We start from the raw sequence: 17222 nt of genomic DNA on the forward strand, positions 1-17222 counted from the left end.
CTTCCAAGTGCCTACGGTGTAGGCGGGGCCTCTCTCCCATCTAGACCACTGCATATAATGGGAAGTGCCCAGTGGTCTGCCATGCTCATCAAGTATACTATCGTTCCAAATGATCGGCTGCCTATCAATCTCTTCAAGGGTAGAGGGCGGAACCCTTCGAAGAGTGTTTCTGAAGCTCCCCCAAGCTTTTAGGATGGCAGTCATGAGAGGAGAGGTAGGAGACCTGAGAGAGGCGGAAGTAAAAATCCAGCAAGGGCTGTCCACCCAATCATCTCCCAAGGTAGGTGTGCAAGCTTGAATGCGTCAAAAAAAGAAATCCTTCCAAGGTCCCTGCCCAAGCATGAGTCCCCTCACCACCACCTTACAAAGCAATGCCCTGCACTGCAAGTCCGGGTCAATGATATTAAGACCCCCTTCCCATGTAGGGAGAATAATGGTCTCCCAGGCCACCCTTGCCGCAACATCTGCCGTGCCATCAAGTCCACTCCATAAAAAATTCTTGACTGGTCTAATGAGCTGAGTGATGCAATCCCTAGACCGGCACCAGCAAGAACACACAAATTAGGCAATGGCCAAGAGAACCTGGTTCACTACCACAACTCTAGAGGCAAGGTCGAGTTTGACTGAGCTCCAAAAAAGGAGCTTTTTTCTTATACTTTCTAGTACTGGGGCAAACTGTTGTGCTGGAGAGATGCCCAATCCTACCTGGCATCCCAAATATATGACAGGAACACCCCTCTGAATCCAAGAAAATCCAATGTCAACTCCCCAGCCTGGAGTGTCCTCACATTGATCCAAAAGCCAAAGGATTTATGCCAGTTAATGTGTGCCCCTGCAGCTCAGCAAAAAATATCCAAGGCTGTCCGGAAAGAATCAAGTGACTGCGAAGAGGCCTCAATAAAAATAGCAGTGTCATCAGCCAACTCACAGTCAAGAAGCTCCTACTCCTGTCTCAAGGGCAATCTCAATCCATAAAGCTCAGCCTGAGATCTAAGGAAGATACTCATAGCTTCTGCCACAAAAAGAAAGAGGAAGGGGGCCAAAGGGCATCCCTGACAAGCTGATCTGGAAATCTGAAACCTGTCACCCCTTACCCCTCCAATCAAAACCTGGCTGTGGGCTGATCTGTAAAGGGAGGCCACCCCTCTAATCCATGCATCTGAAAATCCAAATCGTAGAAGAGTGCCCTCAAGAAAACCCCAATCTACTCTGTCATAGGCTTTCTTAAAGTCCAGGAGTAGAACTGCCAGCCTCTGCCCGCTCTGCATAGCCCACTCTGTGGCTTCCCAAAAGGAAAATATATTATCAAATATGCTCCTGCCATGCACAAAGCCTGTCTGAGTATCATGGATGAGGTTTGGAAGAAGGGGCTGCAATTAGATGCTGATCGCCTTGGCAAGGATTTTGTATAGAGTTCCCAAAAGAGTGATGGGTCTCCAATGGGATACAAAATTCTTGTTGCCACCTTTCGGGATAAGGTGTATGAGTCTCTCGGTCAATGATTCAGGCATCTCACCCCAGTCCCAAATGCCCTGCAGGGCTGAAGTAATATGATTACCTATCCTATTCCAAAAGGTTGTAAAAAAAGGAGTATGACCACCAGAACCAGGGCATTTGCCCTTATGAAGGGCGGAGAGAGCAGATTTGAACTCTATGTTGGTAAAGCGTGCATCAAGTGACCATATCATCTCTGGTGTGACCAGCACAGGTAAACTCCGTCAAATTTCATCTCTAGCCACATCTCTGGCCTGTGTGTCAGGATCTGCGGAAAGAAGAGAGGCATAGAAATCTATCGCTAAGTGCATGACGGTATCCGGATGAGACTGCAAAACGCCGTCAGAGTCAATAAGCTGCTTGCCACTCTCTCTACTATGTCTGGGACCAAGTGTAAAGAAAAAGTGTTTATTGACTCTCCCTCCCATTTGTATCCAAAAGGACTCCCGTGCATGGAAGGCATACTCTGCTCTCTGATCAAGCAATGTCTGCAAGTGAGCCCTTGCCGTAGCAAGGCGCTCCTGTATTCAAGCATCTGATGGTTGTTTCTGCTCCTCCCTCTACAAGGCTGCTAACTGCCGACAGATACCAATCTCCCGCCTGAGTACCTCACCTCGCCGAGCACTAGCAACGGAGTGATAAAAGTCGCTGATATTGGCAAGTGCTGTGGCCACATGTGAAGGACCGGCCACCCCCCCCTTGCATGTGAGAAACCCAGATCTCCAAGACTGCCTCAGTGAGAGTCTCATCCGTGTATAAGGCATCGGGGATCCTGATACTGTGAGACCGTCCTCTCAAATGGGGCTCTGAGATGGACAAAACTACCGAAAAATGATCGAAAGTGGAAACACCAGGTGCAATGCAAATTGTCCCCCCTCTATTAAGAGCCCAGTCATCCACATAAAATCTGTCAATCCGGGCATGGATAGTAGGCATCTGCTCCCTATGGTTCGACCATGAAAACAAAAGTCACTGAGATTGAACATGAAATGCATCATCTGACCAAACATCTCTGCTACTGAATCTGAACAAGAAGGCATCCCAAGCTGCTCTCCCGAGCGAATGAATACCACCTTCTGTGCCCCCTTGCTTATCAGAAGGTGCTGCAACCATGTTGAAGTCACCTTCAATAATCCACGAATCTACAATGTCAGCCCACGAGAGCAACTCTTTCCAAAATAGAACACGGTCCCCTCTGTTGTTCGGAGCATAGAGGTTGAGGAAGCCAACCTTACGTCCGTCAATCAGAAGTAAAACCCACTGGGCCCTAGAGGGGGTTATGGTTACGTGTCCAATGACTAGAGGGAGAATGGAATCTGAAACTGATATGCATGTACAGGAAGCCAAAAAGTCCAGCTTGAAAGCAGCTGACCTGATTTGGAGCAATCTCTGACATCCAGTTTGTGTTCCTGAAGAAAAAGAATGTCTAGGGAACCACCTGAAACACCTGGATGGAGTTGATTCCCGATCAACTGTATGCGACGGCGATGAGGGATGCCACCCAATCCCTATATATTCCAACTGGCTATCCTCATCGGCGGGAGGAAGCGGGCTGGAATACCTTAGCCGACCTGGTGGCGGAAAAAGAACCCTCCACCGGAGCTGACCTCCTGCCATACACACGAGGTCTAAGGGGAGGAAAGTCCACAAGTGAGAGAGAGAAAGATCTCTCAAAAGGGATGCCAATAACTGGCTCTCCGAAAGTGGAAGGTACAAAATCATCATCTGGGAGGTCAGAGAGGTCCTCTAGAGCGGAAAAGGAGTTCCGTTGAGCCAGTCCTGGGGAGGGGGTACGAAGGATTCTTACCGAAGCAGGGAGAGAATGTAGGACCCCCTTCTCTCTATCCATAGAAAGAGGCACCTGTATTGAGTGCTGATCAAGAAGTGCTGCGGATGAGGTGCCAACAACCTGGGCTGCTGAGGAAGGTACAGCCTGATCTTGGGGTGAAGTCGAACAAGGCTCCTGAACACTAGTCTCCTCCCGAGGCTCCAAGGGGGTAGCCTCCGAAGCGGTGGAGGTGTGATCTGAAGTAGAGGGCCTAACCGCGACCAAAACCCACCGTGGGCTAGAGGTGGTGCGGGGTGCAGGAGGGACTCGAGTAGCCTTAGCAGGGGGGGAGCCCGTGTCTGAGGCAGTGCTTGTGGAGCGGTAGGTCCTGCTCCTGCTCTCTGTCGTAAGCTAGTACGAGCTTGTTGCTTTCTGGGCCTCTTTTTCTTCTTTGGGCAATCTCTGGCGAAGTGCCCCAAGGATCTGCAAATCCTGCACTGGTCCTGCCGACCTGCAACCTCAAATCTCTGGCGGAAGAAAGACCCATCGGGTCGCTGTAGCATGATGTGGTCATTTGAAATAAGGCATGAGGCTTGATGAAAATGACAATGAAAGTACAATGCCTTTATAGGATAGGCACACACACTCTAAGTGTCAAATGTATATGGGATAAGTCCCATAGTGACACATGACACTCTAGGATATAAAGTAGTATAGTACTACTCTAGAACACACTAAAACTCACTCAAATTAACTCCATTTCCTAACACCCCCCCATGGAGGAAAGGTGAGGGACTATTGGAATGTAACCAAGAACAGAACATGACTGATGGTCATCAAAACTATGCATGCCGGTCTAGAACTAGACATGGCTTCCACACAATCTCAGAGGCAAGTGAGCATGGCTCAGAGGCTAGTGAGCGTAACATAGAAATCTCATCTAGCATGGCTCAGAGGCTCATCATGCATGGATGCATGATCAACTTAGAGGTCTAGGAGACCAATGCATCAACAAATAGACCTATCAAAGCCAAAAACACATGGCTCCCACAGTACATCCCCACCTGGCTCCAAAGACTAATGAGGAACATGGAGCCACACTCCAAAAATATAAAAGAAATACATCATTTTAGGAGGACTATCCAAGGCAGAGGACCTTTATTGACTCAACACACATGATTTATTGCATTCATTTTTGTAAAACACCCCCAGGGCAGATGCGGGAGACAGACTGTAAGAGCATGATCCTGTGTCGGCGGGTCATCTTCGTCTGCATCATTACTAGTGGCAGATGCCACCAAACTGGCATGATCCTTCGATTGTTGTTGAGCAAGCTTCTGGTAACACCTGTCCTCCGTATGACCAAGCTTGTTGCAATAAGTGCACTTGAATGGCTTGAATGTCTTTCCTCGTGCTGAGCTGGTAGAGGCAAGTGCCTGTGTAGTATCCGCTGAATAGGATGGAGATTCTTTGTTGCGGCGATCCTTTTCAAGCAAAAGAGACACCATATCTGCAAATGTAGTCGATGCAATGCGAAGTACTTCAAGGGCATTCTCAAAGCGAGAAATCCCTTCCATACTTGTCATTAGGACAACCATTTTGTCCTCGTCATCCGGGCAACACTTCAAATTGGAGAGTTGTTGAACTAAAGATTGAATTTTTGCTATATGCGCACTCAAGGTATCAGACTCTTCCATTTTCAGCTTATAAAATTGCATTTTCAGAAATACCTTAAAGTTGGTGATCTCCTTTGCCTTGGACTTGAAGTTGATGTGATGAATCAATGAATCATCTAGGCAAAGCCCGATGATTGCGATGGCTCTCGAATTGTGTTGCTTCCAAATCTTTCGTGTTTGAAGCTCCGTTGATGCCTCAAGTGCTTCATCATCTTTGATTGCATCCCAAACATTCTCCTTCATGATGAGGAGTTGCACTCTTGTTTGCCATGTGGGAAATCCGTCCCCCTTGAATTTGTCCACAAGGAGAGAGTTGGTGGAAAGCAAACCCATAAAGCTGGCACCTAGGAGAGAGAAGAGTGATGGATAGAATAAAGGGCACAAGCGAGTTGAGGGAGAAATGGAGGGTTGAGGAAGAAATGGGAGAAATTGTGGGCAAAAGGGAAAATAAATGGCGGGCACAATGGAGATGTAGGAGAGGAAGAAATGGCAGACAGAATACGGGCACCAACTTGCGGGCAGCAGCTGCAAGAGAATGTCAGGCAGAAGGAGGAAACGGCAGGCTGGAGCAGAGGTCAATGATGAAGAGGATGGACATCTCCACGTTGAGTTGGTTGCATCATGCTTGGGCTGTCAAATCATTGAGCTCCAGAACAAAATGTGCGCGCAGAAACAAATTTCGTTACTTCTTGCAAGGGCTGTAACTTTTCACAGAAAACTTAGATTGCAATGATGTAAAACAAAATTTGTAGTACTCAAGGTCCTCTACAACTTTGCTGAAGACACAAAGTTGTGAACCATGTGTCTTACCATGCATTGGCTTATCTATCAACACGCGAGCTTGATGATGGTCCAATCACTTGATTGATCACGACGACTAATTAGTGCGTCCTTGGGCTAAGTTGTATGGCTGTGTTTTGGCTCAAACTTTTTCTGGAATTTTCCCTTTCCACCCATGGCAAGCGCTTGCTCACCCTGACGAGAGGCTTGGGCAAAATTTGAGCATCTCTCCTCTTCCTGCAACAAAAGCCCAACTAACTCATAGAACGAGAGTGGGACGGCTGTAAGAACAATGGTCAGTGAAGTGACGAATGTGCCATATGAGGGGGCTAAGCTATTGAGAGTAATAGAGACGAGCTTCTTGTCTTCTATTTCCTCATCAATACTTGCGAGCTGATCACGTAGACCAGTGATCTTGGCAATATGATCAGTGATGGTGTGGCCTTCCTGCATGTTGAGATCCTTGAGCGGATTTGTCAAGGCAATGGCCCTTGCCTCATTCTTAACATGATACATGTTTGCCAATCTTTCCCATGCTGTCTTTGCATCCTTGCACGACTTGATAGTCGTCATAATGTGCCTCTTCGCATTTGTGGCAATCAAAAACATCGCTTGGGCACTGCGGCGGTCAAACTTATTCTGCTCCTCCGTCCATGCTATGGGACTAACAGAGGGGCTGTAGCAGTCTGCTGTCTGCCTGAAGTCTGACTCGAAGAAGCTGTGTTGGATGTAGATGAGCCTGTTGGCCTCACCTCATCCCCACTAATAATATCCCACAAGCCCTTACCAACCAAGATGTTCTTAAGCATGAATGACCACAAGGCATAGTTTGGTCCATCTAGCTTGTCACCCTCGGACAAATTGCCAAAACTGTCTAAAAGAGTCGACATGATGTAAAATGGGATACCCACAAGCTGCAAATGTACCTGCAAAAAGAACTGCAAGTCCCAAAAGTGTAACTGGCTGCAAATGTGCATGCAAATCCCAAACAAATGCTTGCTGCAAATGCAAAGTACGACTGGCTGCTCTGAAATGCCACTGACTACACAATGCAATCACTGCAAGAATGGCATCAACCAATCACTGCACTCTGCTGCAATCTGAAGTGCAATCCCAAACTAAAAATGCACAACCCAAATCTGAAATAGCGCACCCACGAGTGCTCAAATGCATCCAATGATTGCAAAAATGGCATCAACCAATCACTGCACTCTGTTGCAATCTGAAGTGCAATCCCAACTGAAAATGCACAACCCAAATCTGAAATAGCGCACCCATGAGTGCTCAAATGCATCCAACGAAGCTCAAAGGCATCCACAACTGTAGAGTAACTGCAAATGCACCTGAGAGTGCAGGAGTATGGGCTGCAAAAACAGTCCCAAAGCGAAATGTATAGCTCAAAACACTTACTGAAAGTGCACCTTGGCCCGAACCACCTGCAAAACACTCCACTGACTGTGTGGGCAAGCTGGAGATGACAAAGGAGCTGAAGTGAGTTGTTTGGAGCTGAATGAAGCTGTCAGGAGTACTTCTGAATACAATACATGTGTAGAGAAGACCCTGGAGAAGTATGGAGATGCCTGGAGCTGCTGGAACACACCCGAGAGAGGTTGGAGTTGAAAAGGGTCCAGATCTGAGCAAAAACGTCGAAAAACAATCGAAAATTGCTCGAATCGCCTTCTAACAAGTCGTACGGACTCGAAATCAGGTTCCGACAAGTTCTACGTACTCCTAGCACTGTCGCACAACTATATGGACAGATCCGTATGGATTGTACGGACAAAAAGCAAAAAATATTTTTTTTTCCTTGCCTGAAATGGTGCGGGACAGGCTTGTTTGTATGTGGGTAGCTCAGAAATTTTGACAAACGTCGAAATCGGATCTCAAAAGCTCAAACAACAGCCGTTGGACTGTTGGAGCTACCTCAAACGAAAGCTAGAGAGCTGAATGTGAGAACCAGGAACGCGCACTGGAGCACCAAGCTTGCGGGTGTCTGGAAGCAAGCGCGGGAATGGGCTCTAGAGACGGAAGTGCTCTGATACCAAATGTAGGAACAAGGTGGAGACAGGTTGTGAACATAAGTGAGCAAGAGTGCACACAAAAGAAAGCTCCAATAGAAATGTTCAAATGAAACAATACAAGTAGCCAGAGTTGCATTGCCATAGCCAACAATCTTGTCTTTCATGCTCGCATGAAACACATTGAAAATCATTATCATTATGTACGGGATTGTATGTATGATGGCTTCACTGATCTCATCTATTGTCCATCTGAGGACGATGTGGCGGATATCTTCACCGAAGCCCTGTCAACGGATCGTTTCTTACGATATCGACATGGCTTGGGGATCATAGACATTCTCACAATGTCAAGGGGGGTTGTGAAGTGATTCACAATGACATTGTTTTCATGTACTCCCATAGGTTGCATATCCATCTGGTACTTTAGGTACTGCAGGGTACACCTGAGACGTTTCCAGGGTACTTTCAGCCATATCTTTGAGGGGGGATTTGTAAGACATTACAAAGATATGATGTTGTAGGCATAAAGTGAACCCTAGTAGTACTTGGGTACTATATATGCCAAGTACTTGTATTGTTTAATTTGAACATTTCTATTGTCATTTGAACATTTCTATTGGAGCTTTCTTGTGTGTGCACTCTTGCTCACTTGTGCTCACAAGCTGTCTCCACTTTGTTTCTACAATGAGGGACAAACAAAATACTTGCGCTCACAAAGAGCAACTCACATCGGATTCACAAAGAACCAAAACAACTACAACATGTCTACAAAGAACCTTACCAACAATTGCTCACAAAGAGCGTGGCAGTCGATACTGCCCTACCGGAATTAAAATGCCCACTCTTGATCACTCAGATGATCTGCTTGGACCAGCATAGTTGTGTCCTGCTTGTCCTCCTTGCTATCCGCTGTAAGTGCTTTACCTTTCTCTTGCTTCAGTATCTCATCTCGCTGTTTTGTATAGCAGAATCTTTCTATATGACCATCTTTCCCACAATAATTGCATTTTCGATTGTCACGCATTGTCCTCTTCCTTCACTTGCAGTATACACCATGTTGTCAAACAACGGATTACTAATGTGCTTCTGCTCGCTCAGCAGCATCCCCACACAGCCTAGAAACTCTAGATCATCATCAAGGCCGATGTAGGGCTGCGTTCAGTGAAGTCTCATCCTCCTCACGGCAGAGATCTCTAGCGAAGTGTGAGGTCTAGGGAGGGAAAATAGTATACTACAATGAAGAGGTCCTATTGAGAAATGCATCAAATTCAAATCCGAAGAAATCTAGAATGTGTGCCATGCCTCTCGACAGAGATCATCTAGGTGAGAGATGATCTCTATTGTACCGCCCCTCTTCCCGATGCACTCTACCTGTCTCATCCCAGTATGTTGTATCCACTGACTACAAGCAAATGATGCTCTGGGCTCTCATGGGTCTTTGTGTAGAAAGCTATATCTCGTCCTATATATGATCCTGAGAAATTCCCTAGATTTGACCGTAAGGTACCATATACATGAATCTCATCCTATATGTGATTCTGAAAATTTTCCTAGATCTGACCGTAAGGCACCATTGCAGTCCAAACATTGGTCAGATCCATTAGAGAGAAGCTATCTATAGAACATAAAAGAGACGCCAATGCTAACACAAACACAAAAACAAGGATACGAATTTGTTTCTTTCTAGGTTTCCTATGTAAACTTAGGTTGAGCTTGTATGCTTCCATGAAGATCTCCAAAGATATAGCTTGGAGTCATGACATGATTAATCGTGATCGTTCTTACTAGACAGTCATAGATTCAGAGCTTGCAAAGGATTTCTACTTAGAGAGCACATCCATGTAGACTCACTTTTGGATGCGACTCTACCAAGAGAGACCAATTTCCATGTTTTTCTCCTCTTTCGGCATCGAGGACTCCTGGTCAACACTTGGAGACAACACTTTTGGGGCGGATATGTGTTTCATAGCATTGGAATTGACCAGTTCATACTTCAAATGCCTAGCTTACACAGTCAGGACCTTGTGTGTTTTACAAGGGAGCAGATTTAAACAAGGCTGTAATCAGGACTCATCCCTCAGCTTATCACCTTAGATGTAGTATCAGTCTCTATCTCTAGGCTTCATTCTCCATCTATAGATTCGGCCTAGGAGATCATTGTCAATCTCACTTGCATGGAAAAGATAAGACTTTAGATGTCAGATATGGCGATTTAGTTGCACAGAGGCTATAGTTGGGACTTAGGCTGTGGCCTCTTAGTCACTTTCCATTCTTTGGGAGGACATTATTCACACCATCATGGCCACTTGGCGCAAAATTCACAACTCCTCATATGTCATTGTGGCCAAGAGAGCATCTTTCAAAGTGTGACCATGGCCACGGTTTATTTTAATGTATACTACCACAAAGCCTTTGCGGCATTTCCACTCTCCTTATTAGTTACTACAGCCTGGTTTCTTTTTTGCATGATTTTGTATGATGTTTATCTTGGATTTCAGTATTTTGGTCTTCGACGGATATCATATTTGCTCGTATCGAAACCATCTTGCAAGTTCTCACTATCCCTTGCTTGCATGCATACCCCTCATGTGCACTGGTCTAAAATGGTGATGAGAAATATTTCCACCAAAAGGATGCTGGAATTGCACGGAGGTATTGCTACCATGGCAGAGAGAGCACGAGTCTCTTTGCTGATTTATGACAGTTTTCTGTAGGCTCATTTTTAATGCTTCAAATTGCAGATTTTGTACTCTGGAAAAGTTTGGCAATTCTAGCTTGTCTCAATGCTTTACAATACTTGTCTTTAGTACGTGTTATACTTTCTCATTTCTGTAATGGGAGCACTCCAATCCTTGAGAAAATAAAACTACTACTCAGAAAAGTGAATCATGTATTAATGTGCAGTACTTACCAGAGATTTAATACTGTGCAGGTCTTTGCAGTGAGCTGAAAGGCACTTATAATCTCATTTTCAGCAGCAAATTAAAGCTGCCTGTGAAGGATTCAAGATTTGAAAATGGGACAGGAGAAGGCCAAATGGATGAAGATATCACAGAAGGTGTGGATGACACGAGGCGTGCTGATCTTGATTTGGAACCACCGCATGAGGAAGTTACTACCCGTGATCTAGAAAGGGGATCTCCTGTGACTCCTGAAAGGGAATCTCCTGTGACTCCTGAAAGGGAATCTCCTACAACAGCAGAAAAGAGTCCACAGAAAGATGATTCTTCAAGAGAAGTAGCAGTTGGCATTTCTGATGAAGCCCAGCTACAAGAGCCCTCATTACCAGACCTTCATCTTCCTGTTGATCATGCAGAAGTTGTGATTGACAGTGTAGAATTGGAAAACAGTGCAAAAAAGCTTGCAGAAGCAGCCCCTTTGCAGGAAACAGAAGCTTTGCAAGAGAGAGACATGGAAAATGGACCTGTAAATCTAGAGGTTACTGTAGAATATCAGCCAGATGGCTTTCCTCCAGGGCCAGTTGTAGAGACATCTAGCGACTCTGTTCAAGTTTCTGAGTCTCAAGTATGCCCAGTACTTGAAGCAATTTCTATGACAATACTAGAAGTTAAAGTAAACTTAAAAGTCAACAGCTCATTCAATTTCATCTAAAACTGATATTATCGTTTCTCAAACAGGGACTCAATTTCCTTGCTGACTCCAGGGAAACAGGTCAGTGTTACTATTTTCATGGGTTCTCAGCTTTTAGCTTTTTCCAAATGAAAATTTAGTAAATAAAGGCTCTTTGGAAACCTGGAGTATGCCCTATGAATGTCTAGTATAGAGACACCATGGGAGTCTGTTCTCATTTGCAGTTCAATGAATTAAAGGGGTTGTCTGGTAGCGCAACATGCAGTGTGAAGTGGTTTTCCAAATAATGCAGTACATCCTATGGTGCATTCTGAATGAGGGAGTGGCATTACCAACTATATTTATGCATCAATGTTGTTCTTACAGGATTTAGAAGTGTCAAAAAGACTTTAGAAATACGAAACACAAACCGAGAGTATAGGCTTTAGAAATAACACAATCATACACATGAAAGGAAATAATACAATCATACAAAACACAAAGCAGATGGGGTTTGAATGCGTTCCAACATCCCTCATCAAGCATACACCTTGGTATATTTCTATCCTTCATTCCAAATAGGAGAGACAAAGCTGATATGACTCACTGAACAGGACAATCTTGACAAAATCTATAGGCTACAGCTTAATAGGCATGACAAATGGTTCTTTGTTTAAAAAGAAGAGGTATCATATAGTTCCAAAATAGATTCCTCTTGTAGAAGTGTGTAACAACTCTGCAAAATATCCCAAACTGAAAACTGAACCAAGAACTAGTATGAAGAAGCACTGATCTCAGCCCATCTACTGTACTAGATCTAGGAAATCAGCAATAATTTGTACATCTTGTACAAATGCAACTTCAACGCTTCAATTCTTGCAGTTTGCACATACAGATAGGAGTCCTTTTCTCGGGGAAAAAACATCTGTTTCCAGATATCTGTGACACCTTCAACATTTCAATTTTTACAGTTTGCACATGAAAAGCTCGGCTTCTAAATAGAAGTCCATATACCTTCTTCTTTTTTTTCAAAAAGTTTACTTCATTAAGTATGAATGAAAACCGCAAGAGCAAGCTCTAATGCGGGAGTACATCATGCTATGCATGAGAAAAAACCTGCTCAAAACGAGCTAACAAAAATCCAAGGTGGAGGCTGAAAGTGCCACCTCAACCCTGAAGGAGACTCAGAGAAGAAAGGAGATCCTCTCCAAACTCTGAAAAAATACCTCTCTTGGCTGTAGCTGCGCTGGAGGATCCGTGCATGCTCTCCTAGATGGCCACCAATGTGTATATAGTATCAGTCCATATACTGGCCATAGATTGGGAAGGGTGAACCTGGGAACCCTCCATCACCTCTACATCTGGCCCGCCAAATATGCCAAGCTGCAATGCTAGCCAAAATCCCCCATGATGTGTCCACCACGGCATGAGCAGCTCTGAAAGGAGTGAAGGAAAATTTCTGGAGAGAACAAGACTCCACAGACTGTATGAAGAAGGATGCTCTATGAAATATGCTAAAAATCCTAGCAACACCCTTCTAGATCGTCCTTGCCTATCTGTATTCCCAGAGGCAATGCTGAATTGACTCAACTACTGCGTGGCATCGAGGACAAGTAGGGTCAGCCCCTCACCACCTTCGACACCTTCACCATGTGGCTTCATAGCTTCACCTTTAGTTTACTCGCCTCTCCGAAGTTTGGGATCGGCATCCATGTAGCCATTGGAATGAAGATCCTAGAATAGACCTAAAACCAAAGAAGCTGATACAAAATCTGCAATCCCTACTTGACAAAGGCACACTTGTCTGAATCTTGGTCACCTTCCTTGTTGCAAAGGTACTTGAACTTCAACGTCGGAGCTAATCTCAAATTTGCACTTTCTTGAATTGAGTCACTTTCTTTCACACAAAGGTCCTCTCTTGCAAGCAACATGCACTTGTGAATCTCGCTCAATGCTCTGATACCATGTTGGAATAATATATGGATGTTTCTCGCTGTGGCTAAAACTTCCACAGCAGAGCAATATGCCCAAGAATTACACAATGCGTAAATCAAACCTCTCTCTTTTAAGTACACACAAGTGTTGCTAAAGTATACAGATAGTACCAAAGAGATATACAGCCAAAAGAAGATATAGTAAATGTTTCAAATTGGACTGAACCAGACACAAAATACGCCCCATGGCCGATCACAGAGAATGCATCAGTAGCATTGGTACTATGATCCAAAGCATGAAAAATCTCAAGATGTTCGCCATCTTTGGTGAAATAGTATTATGAGTACCATGCACATTGAACAAAAATAGAGTTGGCTTATCCCTAGTTCTGTCCCAAGGCTTCATTAACATGTGTTTCAAGTCTTTTTCACATCTTCTCCATGCAATTTGTATCTTTTCAAGAATTTTCCCTTTTCTTTGGTCCACTTGCTCATGGATGGGTCGGTGAAGGCAATTGAATTGCTTGGGTGCTTGCTTTTGTGGTAACTTGTTCTTAGAAGGGCTCATTCCTAACTAAAGTTAACTAAAAGCGTTCTTCTGCATGAAGATCTTAGAATGCCTAAATTACCCTGAACCACCTTCTTCGAATCTTCTGATTTCACATTATGAGCTGCTATTCTTCAGTCCTTTCAGTCTTAACTCTCCTATTATTCTTCTTCTTCTTAGAGCTCATAGATGCTGAGCTCCTCTTCTTCAAGCCCTCAAAAAGCCTTTTGGTATCTCCCACAAGAGATTGGAGGATATTTAGGAGCAAGGAACACAATTCGTAGTGGAGGCTTACAGAGATTTTCTAAGCTGACTATGTGCTAGTCCCTACTAGGATTAACCTGGACTTAACTGATTGGATGAGATGAACTTAAGATCTGGATAGATCAAGGGTTCCGGAATATTCTAAACTAGTGTTGGCTATGGTCAGGATTAATACTAGGCTAAACTAGTATTAATATGGGCAAGGGTTAGGGCAAGGGTTAGGACGTAGTCTAATCAAGGGCCTGGATCGACCTAAGAGCTGAGTTTTAGACATTGGATATAAAAATGATCCAAGAGAAAAGCAAAAGTGTCCTGGAAAGCTAGGCTTTAAGTAAATCTGGCTATTGAGGCATGGATTGAGAGTTAGAAATCAATACCAGTAGAGCTAGGCTTATAAATACTAACCAAGGCTCCATATTTGGGATGTCCAAGAGACAGATGTCTTCTAGGGATAGAGATGTGTTGGGTAGGAGGGATGAAGATGAGTGTGTCCACTTTGAGACGGAGTATGAGGAGATTGTTGACACTGACTAGTATCTACGTAGAGGTTCATTTAGATGATGATCTAGAGGATGCTGCAACAACGGAGGAATGAATAACCAAAGTATGTTTCCTTTATGTGCATTAATGTTGAATTCAGTTGCATGTTTGGTCTCAATGTTTGTCCAGGTGGAGGGTAAGGGGCTTGTAAGCATACAACAGGGGAATGCTCATGGCGAAAATATTTAGAGCCATTTCCATGTCCTCCTATGGGGTTTTTTGGGTTCCATATTGAAAATCCGTGTACTTCTGGGAGATCATGTCCTTTGTGCTCCTTGTACTTCTGGGATTTTCTTGAAAATCCTTGTATTCCTGGGAGATCATGTCCTTCGTGCTCCCATGTTTCCAGTATTAAGATTATGTCAGTTTCAGATATCTCCTCGTTCATTGCGAGGGTTTTGTTTAAAGGCCATCCACGTTCCTTACTTTGATCCTGAGGGTTTGGAGTCCCTATGCCACTTTGCTCTTTTCTGTAATATTAACTTCCTCATTTCCGATGTATACATTTTTGCCCTCTTTTTGTATTTCTGACTATGAGAGAGAGAGTCTAATTATAGTCTTCATCGCACTGTTACTAAGGAACAGAGGGAGATGCAAACGAGGCTGACAAAGACTACGAACAGATGGGAAAGATTTTGGAAGATAACAGTGGGTGGTCATCTCGGACCAGGTGACCTCTACGTCTAGACGATATAGAAGACTAGTCTGGGCTTTCCACCTGTTACACAGTTATTTGCATTTTGTTGCAAGGCGCTTGTCCTAAGTTCAAAAGCATTCGATATTTACATGTCTTGAGGTGCAACTGCCTCTTGCAGGGCAGTTGCACTATATTTAAAGGAGAAATTCGAGGCTGTCAGGAAGCCAGGCATAGATCAGGTCCCTGAATTAAGCTTGGAGAAATTGCTTTTGGGAAGGGCGAAAAGAGAAGCAGCTCGCATGTTTTTTGAGACTCTGGTGATTTCTATATTCTATTGCTGTTTCTGCATTGCAAAAAAGCCTTGGGTCTACAAAATCTTTGCTGTCTTGATAAAATGTATGGGTTGTAAATGTCATGTCTACGTCTGCATACTTTTGTCTGGCTTTGAAAAAAATAGTGCAGATTATAGGCTGTCCAAGTCTAACTCTGATTCCCATGTGTATCTTAGGTGCTGAAGACAAAGGATTACCTTCAGGTGGAGCAAGATGCTTGTTTTTCAGACGTACATCTGTTGCCCACACAACTCTTGATGAAGGCTGCCTTCTAAAAGCTGTAGCATGGTTATTTGTTTGCGATCAAGGCATTTTTGGATAAATGGGAGTCAACTAATGTAAATTTGTTGTAATTCAAAAAAACCTGCATCGTTTTGTGTGTAGGATTGTAGTCGAAAAAAAAAAAGTGGGAAGGGGGGGGGGGGAGGGCTTCTGATTTACACGTTAATTCAGGTAGCTATGGTAGTATTAGATTTTGTATACAGGGTAGCATAGTAAGTGTACAAGGTGATTTCAGTTGTAGATATTGATATCCAAGGGTTCCTGGTCCGCTCTCCATCCTCGGCATGTGTCTGAACGAGTCTTGAAGTCTTTCCTGTGGCCATGTTTTAAAATATTCTATAAAGCTTGGCTCTTCTAAAAACCCTTTCTTGATAATTCAATAAGATTTGGTTGGGACTGACCTGCACATCTTCTAGCCGTTTAGCATTGAAACGTTAAAGGTACGACAGAAGGACAGGATTTTAAAAACCACTGTGAAGGGATGATCAGACATGACAATGAAATGTGTTACATCAGGTGCTGGAATAGAAAAGCTGACTTGAATTCGCAGCTGGGAATTCTCCCATGTTGACATCCTTGACGTCGGGGCCATGCAGCACAGGTAAAGAAAGGTACGAAGGGTGAAGATAAGAGATACAAGTTTGAAGTAGAGATGGTGCATTGAATGCATTGAATGCATCTGGGCTGTGGGCTGGACATGGGCAGGCAAATCTTGCCCGTCGATCATCCTTGAGCGTGCCCACGGTTGGCGGAGTGTGTAAACACCCTAAGGGAAGCGCTGAGCACCTCTTTCCTCCGGCTAAATGATTAAAGGCCTAGTTAAGCCAACACTAAAAACGTGTGTTTTCGGAGGGCGGTCCTATTCCACTAGTTAAAGCCAACACTAAAAACGTGTGTTTTGGGAGGGGGGTCCTGAGTCAAACCCTGCGGCATTGTTGCCACTTTCTCAACTTGCACACTTTCAACTTGCAAACCCCTCCCCCCTAACTCCCCCCCTAAAAAAGAGAGGACTAGTTAAGTGTTTTAGCCAAAGTGTGGCTTCCCATTGTGATTTAAATCCCAAGATGCTTGGAAATTTAAACCACTCGAAATAAGTACTTAGAAGACCTTTTGGTGAAAGAAAACAAGTTGAAATATAGACTATAAGGGTTTAACTTAAAGGTGAAGAGTGGGTATGTTACTTTGATCAAGATTTTTGCTAGATATTTTAGTCGACATGTGCATCCCATCGGGATTCAAGGGGTTCTACTTACAAATTTATAAACGGCATGTTAAAGATGCTTGGAAATTTAATCCCCAAAAATAGGTAGTAAAGGAAAAGAAGTTAAAATATAGAAATGAAAGGTTTAAATTAAAGGTGGACAGCAGGAATGCTAC

General features: G+C 44.1%; 1 protein-coding gene across 1 annotated transcript in view; it reads left to right on the forward strand.

Annotated features, from left to right (window-relative positions):
- The window catches only part of LOC147881156 (sister chromatid cohesion 1 protein 4-like), a 60735-nt gene extending 44791 nt beyond the window's left edge, over window positions 1–15944 (forward strand). The window contains exons 9-13 of the mRNA XM_087370180.1: window positions 10672–11264; window positions 11378–11411; window positions 15180–15264; window positions 15410–15548; window positions 15740–15944. Coding sequence (XP_087226306.1) covers window positions 10672–11264; window positions 11378–11411; window positions 15180–15264; window positions 15410–15548; window positions 15740–15838 — 950 coding nt within the window. The 3' untranslated portion in view covers window positions 15839–15944. The remainder of the gene's footprint in view (window positions 1–10671; window positions 11265–11377; window positions 11412–15179; window positions 15265–15409; window positions 15549–15739) is intronic.
- Window positions 15945–17222: the final 1278 nt, after the last annotated feature.

Source organism: Dipteris shenzhenensis, chromosome 31 (genome assembly GCF_047967505.1).
Source record: "Dipteris shenzhenensis isolate YYH24624 ecotype China chromosome 31, Dip_SZ_1.0, whole genome shotgun sequence".
Classification (NCBI taxonomy): Eukaryota; Viridiplantae; Streptophyta; class Polypodiopsida; order Gleicheniales; family Dipteridaceae; genus Dipteris; species Dipteris shenzhenensis.